A 10775-nucleotide genomic window follows, 5' to 3' on the forward strand; every position below is an offset into this window, starting at 1 on the left:
TTTTGCAGAGTACAGTGGTACCTCGGGTTAAGTACTTAATTCGTTCCAGAGGTCCGTACTTAACCTGAAACTGTTCTTAACCTGAAGCACCACTTTAGCTAATGGGGCCTCCCGCTGCTGCCGCGCCGCCGGAGCACGATTTCTGTTCTCATCCTGAAGCAAAGTTCTTAACCTGAAACACTTTCTGGGTTAGTGGAGTCTGTAACCTGAAGCGTATGTAACCCAAGGTACCACTGTATTGCTGCTTTTATTCTTAAAAAGTCTTCTTCCCCAACCACAATCGACAGCTTTTATGCACACCAAACACAACCAGCTTTCCACCATCCAACCAGCCCACACCCAACACTAATATTGACCACTCTATATATGTTGTTGTTGTTGAGTCGTTTAGTCGTGTCCGACTCTGCGTGACCCCCTGGACCAGAGCACGCCAGGCACTCCTGTCTTCCACTGCCTCCTGCAGTTTGGTCAAACTCATGCTGGTGGCTTCGAGAACACTGTCCCACCATCTCGTCCTCCGTCGTCCCCTTCTCCTTGTGCCCTCCATCTTTCCCAACATCAGGGTCTTTTCCAGGGAGTCTTCTCTTCTCATGAGGGGGCCAAAGTATTGGAGCCTCAGCTTCACGATCTGTCCTTCCAGTGAGGACTCAGGGCTGATTTCCTTCCGAATGGAGAGGTTGGATCTTCTTGCAGTCCAGGGGACTCCCAAGAGTCTCCTCCAGCACCAGAATTCAAAAGCATCCATTCTTCGGCCATCAGCCTTCTTTATGATCCAGCTCTCACTTCCATACATCACTACTGAGAAAACCATAGCTTTCACTATACGGACCTTTGTTGGCAAGGTGATGTCTCTGCTTTTTTTTTTTTTAAATAATATTTATTACTTTTAAAAGTTACAAAAAAGGAGAAGAAAGAAAAAGAAAGACAAAAAAGAAAAGAGAAGAAAAGCAAAAACAATACAATACAATATATAAACAATACAAAACCCAACCTGAACCCATTAAACTAAACACATAAATAAAGCAAAACAAAAACAATTTAAAAACACCCCTCCTTTTCCATACTCTGTCCTTCATTCCCTTGTTTCCTCGACTTCCTCACACCTCCCTTTTTGTATCCCACTTCTAGTACTTGTTTCAGCAAATCCTTTCCATCTTTCTCGGTTTTCTATCATATTATAAATAACATATTTTTTAACTTTATTTCCCATTAAGACTAAATAACTTATATGTACTTAACTTCTTATAGCATTTCTGCTAAATCCATAAAATATCATGCCACCATTTTTCTAGCAGTCATTACTTTTACAATATTTCTAAATATACGCCGTGACAAAGTTCTGATAGCCAAAGGTGGCACGTATCACCTGGAGGTGTGGTTGTCTGGCTCACCTGTATTGAACACCTGTATTTGCAGGTATCAAGGAGAGCGTCTGCTGGACTCCCCCCGTAGACCTGAACACCATGAAGACCTGTGAATACCATGCCCTCTGTGCCCGCTTCAAAGACCTCCTGCTGCTGCCTGGTGAGCAAAATTTGGCACATTTGCATAGATTTGCACAATTTATTCCACGCCGGCCGGTCCTAGAAACATGAACAAATTATATTTATGCTTTTTTTTTTTTAACTGTTTAGGAGAGAGCCTTCTCTTTTCTCTTCTCCCTGGCGTTTTTCTGGCCCATGTAGGACCAGTCTGGATAGTTCACCTTGGTGAAGTCTTGATGTTTTCATCCCCAAAAAAGTTTTTGATTTGAGTTTCCACTGAAATGAGGCTGCATTTTAATGTTTTAATGTTGTATTTTAATCTTGTTTTTTAAAGTTGTATTTCAATTAATTGTTTTTATATCTGGCGTTATTATTATTATTCTCCAGCCAGTTCCCTTCGGACATTTTGGACTACAAAGCCCATCAGCCAGCGGGGCTCAGCCACATGGGAGTTGTAGTCCAAGACATCTGGAGGAAACGAGATTGGGGAAGGCTTTCTTAGAAAAAGAGGAAGGGTGTGTAGAAATCAGACCTCACTAATTGAATACTTCAATTTTTTAAATAGAAGCATCTCTTCCAGATGGGTCTGCCAGGAACGATGCACCCTTACAGAACTACAGTTCCCAGAGTTCCCTGGGAAGAGGGGTTGATAGTTAAACCACTCCGGGGGGGGGGGAAGGAGGGGTCTCCGAACAGCTCTCGGCACCCTTAACAAACTACACTTCCCAGGATTCCTTGGGCAGAAGCCAGGACTGGTATCACAGTGTTTCAAATGCGTGGTGCAAATGTGGCCTTATCTGCCCATTTCATGAAATTTATACATCGTTTGGTTGTAAAAACAACCAACCCTGAAAATAGTTTACAAAACAGATAAAAGAATAAAATTATCTGTAAGCAAAATTAACAAAAATTGGAGGCCTTTGAACTAAAAACTGATTGGGGGGGATCTACACACAGGAAAAAAACACGCTATAAGTACGTCAGAAATTAAATTGTTAAAACAAAATGGGGAAAACAGCTATGGAAAATCGGAAAGATTTTTTATTTTTCATTGCTCTCCAGTGCAATCGGCTGTTGCATGTTTATAACACACTCAAAACACTGTTTTTTGACTAAGGTAGCTGAGTCCTCGCAGCAAGTTAATAATAAATTATTATTATTATAGAAGTTTCTAACCTGCTGGGTGCAAACAAATGCTTTTGAGTGATGTCAATAGACAGGGAGCTCCACAGTTCAGGCGCCGCTGCACTAAAACAGCTTGCTCTTTATTCGTTTTCAAAATGCGAACGCTGTAGCCTTGCCAAAGGTTCTTTTCCGTGATAGAACGCGCGGGGGCATATTTTGGCTTCCCCTCCCCTGTTTTTTTCTGACCTGGCTGCTTCTGCCTCATCCAATCTCTTTCGCCAGATGACTACTTCGTGGAAGACCCCAAGTTCAGCCTCTGCTACTGCGAGTCGTGTCACAAGCTCCGGGGCGACGAAGCCTACTATAAGCGAGGGGAGCCTCCCCGGGACTACGCGCTGCCTTTCGGGTGGTGCCGTTTTAACCTCAGGTACGGAGGCCGGATTGGAGAGCCAGGGTCCACCAGTCCAGCATCCTGTTCTCTTTTTTTCCCCATAAGATATTTATTAGAATTTTCCATTTTATACAAACAAAGAAAAAAAAGTAAAAAGAAAAAATAATAAAAACACATAAAGTTCACAACTTATTTTTCAATAACATATTTCCCTGACCTCCTCATGCCTCCCCTTCTTGTATTCCAGTTCAAATTATTTATCCAGCAAATCCTTATCTCATAGCATTACAGTTAAAAAAACACCTTATTTTCTATCCAACTTCTTAAATTATTGTAGCTTAAACTTTTACTTATATACAAAGAAAAAAAAGAACCATTTTTTCATATTCTTGTGTACCATTACAGCTAGAAACCACTTAATTTCAATCCAACATCACTCAACATTCATTAATATTGCAGTCTTTTTGTAAATAGTCCTTGAATTTCTTCCATTCTTCTTCTGCCGACTCTTCTCCCTGGTCGCGGATTCTGCCAGTCATTTCTGCCAATCCCATAAAGTCAATCAACTTCATCTGCCATTCTTCCAGAGTGGGTAAATCTTGTGTCTTCCAATACTTTGCGATGAGTATTCTTGCTGCTGTTGTAGCATACATAAAGAAAGTTCTATCCTTTTTTAACACCAATTAGCCGACCATGCCCAAGAGAAAGGCCTCTGGTTTCTTCACAGAGGTATATTTAAATACCTTTTTCAATTCATTATAAATCATTTCCCAGAAAGCCTTAATCCTAGGGCACGTCCACCAAAGGTGAAAGAATGTACCTTCATTTTCTTTACATTTCCAACATTTATTATCGGGCAAATGGTAAATTTTTGCAAGCTTGACTGGGGTCATGTACCACCTGCAGCATCCTGTTCTCACAGGGTTTTGCACATATTGCATTCCTTCTTTTCTGTGGGTTCATTCCCCCCCACACCCCCGAAATAACCCTTTCCTCTCCTCTCGGCAGGGTGAATCCCCGGTTGGAGGTGGGCAGCACCTGTAAGAAATGGCACATGGCCTATCACGGGACGAGCATCGGATCCGTCCGGCGCATGCTGGATCAAGGAGAGCTGGTGCCAGGTAAGGGGGTGCCCAGGTTGTCTTTTCTGGGGGCAGGGGATGCCAACTTCTGCCTCCGCAATGCCTTTGTCACTGTCACGGGGCAGTTCCTCCCCCTGCTCAACAGACAGCCCAAATTTTGTTCCTAGGAAACCGCACCCCGTGAGATTTCGTGGGGAAAAGGAAGCACACCCACTTTGAATTCTGTGGTTTTACACATAACAACCACCCCCTGCTCCTTAGCAGGTCTTGAAATTAGGCGAATCAAACCCTAAATGAACAACAACACATATGACATACAATGGTCCCTTGGTTCTCAAACGCCTTGGTACTCAAACAACTTGGAACCCAGATACTGCAAACCCGGAAGAAAGTGTTCCAGTTTGGGAACTTTTTTCAGAAGCTGAACATGCTCCATTTTGAGTGTTACGCTTCCAATTTGAGTGCCACACTTCCGTTTTGAGTGTTACGCCGAGGTCTGTCTGTTTTTGCTGTTTATTTTGTGTTTTTGTTTTTGCGGCTCTCTTTTGTGACTGTGTGGAACCCAGTCCAGCTACCGATTGATTGATTGGGTGACTGCAGTACATTGTTAACTGCTTTCATTTTATGGACCAATGGTCTTGTTAGATAGTAAAATTCATGTTAAATGGCTGTTTTAGGGGTTGTTTTTAAAAGTCTGGAACGGATTAATCCATTTTGCATTACTTTCTATGGGAAAGCACGCCTTGGTTTTGGAACGCTTTGGTTTTGGAACGGACTTGCGGAACGGATTAAGTTTGAGAACCAAGGTACCACTGTACTGCTCTTGTGTCGTGATTTATTTAACAAAATAAATAAAGGCAACATGGAGAAGCCATGTGTGGAAAGCTCAGCACACACTAACTCAAACCTTGGAGGGCTACCTGAGCAGGGGAACCTTTGCCAATCTAGACATCCCCAAGAGATTGTGTAGGGCAGGGCTCAGCAAACTTTTTCAGCAGGGGGCCGGTCCACTGTCCCTCGGACCTTGTGGGGGGCCAGACTATATTTTGGGGGAAAAAAGTGAACGAATTCCTATGCCCCACAAATAACCCAGAGATGCATTTTAAATAAAAGCACACATTTTACTCATGTAGAAACACCAGGCAGGCCCCACAAATAACCCAGAGATGCATTTTTAATAAAAGGATGCATTCTACTCATGTAAAAACAGGCAGGCCCCACAAAGGATCTAGGAGTCTTGGTTGACCACAAACTTGACATGAGCCAACAGTGTGATGCGGCAGCTAAAAAAGCCAATGCAATTCTGGGCTGCATCAATAGGAGTATAGCATCTAGATCAAGGGAAGTAATAGTGCCACTGTATTCTGCTCTGGTCAGACCTCACCTGGAGTACTGTGTCCAGTTCTGGGCACCACAGTTCAAAAAGGACACTGACAAACTGGAACGTGTCCAGAGGAGGGCAACCAAAATGGTCAAAGGCCTGGAAATGATGCCTTATGAGGAACGGCTAAGGGAGCTGGGCATGTTTAGCCTGGAGAAGAGGAGGTTAAGGGGTGATATGATAGCCATGTTCAAATATATAAAAGGATGTCACATAGAGGAGGGAGAAAGGTTGTTTTCTGCTGCTCCAGAGAAGCGGACACGGAGCAATGGATCCAAACTACAAGAAAGAAGATTCCACCTAAACATTAGGAAGAACTTCCTGACAGTAAGAGCTGTTGGACAGTGGAATTTGCTGCCAAGGAGTGTGGTGGAGTCTCCTTCTTTGGAGGTCTTTAAGCAGAGGCTTGACAACCCTATGTCAGGAGTGCTCTGAAGGTGTTTCCTGCTTGGCAGGGGGTTGGACTCGATGGCCCTTGGGGTCTCTTCCAACTCTATGATTCTATGATTCTATGAAATAACCCAGAGAAACACGCTGATTCCTGGACCATCCGCGGGCCAGATTTAGAAAGCGATTGGTCCAGATCCGGGCCTTAGTTTGCCTACCCATGGCGTTGGGTCTTGCTTTTTGCATTGTTATTATTGATGAGATTTATACGCCGCCCTTCATCCAAAGACCGCAGGGCAGTTTACGGCCTAGACACTGAAAACGGAGGCACCAAATACATACCCTAACAATGGGAACAATCGCCTCTTCCCCCGTAAGCCCATCGGGAGAGGCTGATTCCACCTTGTGTCTGTTCCTCCTCGCTCTTCGCAGGAAGCACGTCGATCCTGAGCTGCCGCCCGGTCAAGGCGGACCCGCAAGGCGGCAACGGCGGAGGTGGCGGCGGCGTGGGTGGCGGGGGCGGCAGTGGGGGGTACCACGAGCCCGAGGAGAACAGCTGCCACGGGCGCGAGGATCTCCAGCGCGTCTTGCTGTCTCCCACGTTGCGCTACGCCGGACTGGAGCCTTTCGCCACCAAAGTGCAGTACGTATCCCGCGGGGTGTGTGGGTGTGCTGTTACTGGGACCTTCGGTGATCCTGGCCGAGGAGCTGTTGGGGGGCAGTGTGGCGCAGTGGTTAGAGCAGCGCTTCTCAAACCCAGGTCCCCCCTGCTGTTGTCGGACTACAACTCCCATCATCCCTGGCTGCTGGTCCTGCCTGCTAGGGGTGATGGGAGTTGTAGTCCGACAGCAGCTGGGAGACCTGGGTTTGAGAAACGTTGGCATTGAGAGTGTTTTACCCTAGGAGCTGGGAGATCAGGGTTCGGATCCCGCCGCTCAGCTTGGGGGGGGCAGTCGCTACCTTTCTCTGCCTAACCTACCTCACGGGGTTGTTGTAACTGACAAGGAGGAGGAGCATGTGGAAGCAGTAAACGGAATAAAAAAGGGAGGAAGGGAGAAATGGGCTTCTTATTTCCTCTCCATCTCAAAGAAGCAGACCGTTTGGCAGCAGGTGAGAGAGCAAGCAGGGAGACTGTCCAGTGATACTGTTCATCTGGATTGAGAAGCAGGGAAACAAATTCTCAAAATCCAAGAGTTTAGAGATCTCCCCCCCCCTCCCTCCTCCCCCCCAAAACCCCTGGTAACTTGAAGACAGTTGACAGGATCAGGCCAATTTCAGGGGGCCAGGTGACCCTCACCTCTCTCGCCCTGACCTGGCCACTGTGATCCACATGACAGTCACCTCCAGCTATGATTATTGTAACTGCTCTACGTGGGGCTGCCCTTGAGACTGACCCAGAAACTCCAGCGGGTGCAGAATGCTGCGGCGAGACTCCTTAGGAGATCCTCAACGCGGGATCACATTCACCCAGTGCTTTACCGGTTGCACTGGCTCCCAGTGGAGTACAGGATCAGGTTTAAGGTGTTGGTTTTGACCTTTAAAGCCCTATGTGGCCTAGGACCCACATACCTACGGGACCGCCTCTCCTGGTATGCCCCAAGGAGGACCTTAAGGTCCACAAATGACAACATTTTGGAGGTCCTAGGTGGTTAGATTGGTCTCAACTAGGGCCAGGGCCTTTTCAGCACTGGCCCCGACTCGGTGGAACGCTCTGTCCCAAGAGACTAGGGCCCTGCGGGACTTGACATCTTTCCGCAGGGCCTGCAAGATGAAGCTGTTCCTCCAGGCCTTTGGCCAAGGCACAGTCTGACCCCCTCCTTTGGTAATCCTCACAGATATCTAGCCCAATGGTTGCCATTAATTTGATTCTGAATTGATTTTAAAATGAACTGATTTTAGAATGCTGTGTTACTTTTATTGTTGTTAGCTGCTCTGAGCCCGGCTTCGGCTGGGGAGGGCAGGATATAAATAAATTATTATTATTATTATTATTTATTATTTATTAGGTCTCCTGCTAACCTCACGGCCCCCTGATTCTGTCCGCCTTCTCTCCCGCAGATTCAAAGACCCAAAGTCCCACCGGCAGCACTCGGCCCAGGTGGCCTTCCAGGTGTGCGTCCGCCCCGGGTCCTACAAAGTCTGCGCCCAGTCGCTGGCGGCCCCCGAGCCCCTGGACCCCCGCTTCAGCAGTGCCGACATCGAGTGGGTCACCAAGGAGAAAGGTGCTACTGTCCTCTACGGGCTCCTCGTCCGCGTGGAATGAGGACCGCTCCCCGCCCAGGAGCGCTGACGAAGACGACGCCACGGCGTTCGGCGGGGAGGAGCGGCGGGGGTAGCGGCTGTTGCCAAAAAACAAAACCCCCGACCCCCTGCTACGCACAGACTGGGGGGGGGACGGCGACAGCTACGGCGATCGACAGGCACAAGAGACTGCCCCCCTCTCTCTCAGTGGGGCAGAGGACGGCATCGCCCCCCTGTGGCCACAGACGGCTGCTTCTTCTACCCCCCTAATTTTTCCTTTTTTTGCACAGAGACAAGCTAAACTTGGGGGGGTTGGGTTGTTTGGGGAGTGTTGAGTTGAGCCTTGTATTTAAGAGCATGAGGGGAGGGGGTTTTTGGGGTAAGCGGGGCAGGGGAATTAGCTGCCACAAAAGGACTTTTGCAGATTTTGGGGTGTGGGGGCTCTTTCTGGAACGCCCAGGGGTTTCTATACCGGCAAAATTCACCCTTTTCCTCCCTCCCTCCCAAACTCACCCTCCCCTGCAGTGTTGAGTCTGTTCATTGGGAAAGGATAGGAAGTTGGGGGGGGTAATATCGGCCCCCTCTCTTTTTCTTCAACAGCTGCATTGCGACAGGATCGGACATTTCAGGAGAGGGGCGTGAAGGGGGCAGGGGTTGACCCAGCTGCTGCCCCCTCCCCGGAAGAGAAAGCAGAGGTGCAGATTCGCACCCACCCCCCAAGCGTGGGTCTCTTTGCTCCTTAGTACGCGTGTGTGTTTTTAATGGGGGTCCTTCTTTTTCATCTTCCCCACCACCACCCTCTTTCTTCAGCCTTCTGCACCAACTCTTGTGTACCGCCCCCAAGAAGGTCGTGGAATAAGGTGTGGAATGGTGGGTGTATGTGTGTGTGTGTGTGTTTAATCAACACAGCCTGTGAACAAGCACTTAACCCCGTGGAAGGTTTCAAGAGTGGGTTCCAGGGGGGAAAGAGACATGGATTTATCAAATTTCACACCTAGCTTCTCGAACTCAACACCCGTACCACGATTTCCCTCCAGTTATTCCCACCTAAGAGAAGAGACACGGATTTATCAAATTTCACACCCAGCTTCTCGAACTCGCCACCCGTACCACAATTTCTCTCCAGAGAAGACTCCAGTGGTTCCTTCTCTCTTCTGCCCCCCCCCCCGTTCCCCGTACAACAAGCACATCGCCCCCCCCCAAATTAAATTTCCTTGCTCTTTTTATCCTGAAGGAGCCTGGCACTCACTTCTCAAGTGTGTGTTAACACCCATTTTCCCTTCTCAAGACACTTGATTATTCCCCCCCTCCCTTCCCTTATTTATTTAAAACCTTGTGTTGGTTGTCAAATTAAAATTTAAAAAAAAAATGTGAATTTTCTTGAGGGGCGAAAGGGTACATGGCTTTTAATGCCCACCCCGTCCCCCTTTGATTTATATATATTTTAAATGGTATTTATGCTGCTTTTTCACTTTATTTGTTGGAAAATGACATGCATTGGGGTGTTTTGTTTTTTTTACCTCTGTAAAAAAACTTCGTTTCCCTCCCCCCCCCCTTTTTTTTTTTGAACAAAAGTTTCAAAGGTTGTACAGTGCGTTTCTCCCCAACTTCCTTGCAAGGGTTTATAAACCAGGATTCAGCTGGTTCAGTGTCCGTGTCTCTTTTTCCTACAACCAAAATAGAGCCTGCTGGGTCTGTTTCTTCTGGGAAACCTGCACGCAGGATTCGAACACAAGATCCCTCTCCCTGCCTGCAGTTTCCAGCAACTCGTACCCAGACGCATCGCCGCCTTTAACTGCGGCAGGAGACCACAGCCACCAGTAGCCCTCTCCTCCTCCAGGAATTTGTCCGGTCCTCTTTTAAAAACACCCAAGTTGGCCTCCTGTGGCAGGGAGTTCCGCAGTTCCTGGATGAGCAAGTACGTCTTCCTCCGTTTCCTAAATCTTCCACCGTTCAGCTTCATGGGATGTCTACAATTTCCTGTGTTACAAGGAAAACTTTCCCTTTGCCACGCTTAATTCTATAAGCTTCTATCATGTTGTCCCTTAAACTAAAAGGTCCCAAATGCCGCAACCTTTGCACGGGAGTCGTCGAAATACGTTATTTTGGGGTGGCGCCCCGTTTTCCGGGAGCTGCAGAAGATTGTGCTTGTAACGAAGGGCCGAGGGGTGAGGTGACCCCTTTCTGCTCTTTCCCCATCCGCCATTGGGGCGGCAAGAGCTTGGAAGCAGCATCCGAAAGCTGCCTTGCATCCCAGCACGGGCTGGCAGCATCTTCTCACTAACCCTAACCCGGGCATTGGACCTGGGACCTTTTGTACGCCACCCGAGCCACAGGCCTTCCCCATGATTTGCAGGAAGGTATGGACATCTCCATGGCGGGACGTGGGTGGCGCTGTGGGTTAAACCACAGAGCCTAGGGCTTGCCGATCAGAAGGTCGGCGGTTCGAATCCCCGTGACGGGGTGAGCTCCCGTTGCTCTGCCCCAGCTCCTGCCAACCTAGCAGTTCGAAAGCACGGCAAAGTACAAGTAGATCAATAGGTGCCACTCCGGCGGGAAGGTAAACGGCGTTTCCGTGTGCTGCTCTGGTTCGCCAGAAGCGGCTTAGTCCTGCTGGCCACATGACCCGGAAGCTGTACGCCGGCTCCCTTAGGCCAGTAAAGCGAGATGAGCGCCGCAACCCC

The 10775-nt window shown here is 48.0% G+C and overlaps 1 protein-coding gene across 1 annotated transcript in view; it reads left to right on the plus strand.

Moving 5' to 3' along the window:
* Positions 1 to 9735, plus strand: part of NEURL4 (neuralized E3 ubiquitin protein ligase 4) — a gene marked incomplete at its 5' end in the record, with an annotated part of 56696 nt that extends 46961 nt beyond the window's left edge. Inside the window, 5 exons of the mRNA XM_083584527.1 lie at positions 1400 to 1524; positions 2892 to 3036; positions 4009 to 4121; positions 6283 to 6493; positions 7909 to 9735. Of these exons, the coding sequence (XP_083440653.1) occupies positions 1400 to 1524; positions 2892 to 3036; positions 4009 to 4121; positions 6283 to 6493; positions 7909 to 8113 (799 nt within the window). The 3' untranslated portion in view covers positions 8114 to 9735. The remainder of the gene's footprint in view (positions 1 to 1399; positions 1525 to 2891; positions 3037 to 4008; positions 4122 to 6282; positions 6494 to 7908) is intronic.
* Between the last annotated feature and the right edge of the window lie 1040 nt (positions 9736 to 10775).

The sequence above is a fragment of the Podarcis filfolensis genome (assembly GCF_964270895.1).
Source record: "Podarcis filfolensis genome assembly, chromosome: 13".
NCBI classification, from domain to species: Eukaryota; Metazoa; Chordata; class Lepidosauria; order Squamata; family Lacertidae; genus Podarcis; species Podarcis filfolensis.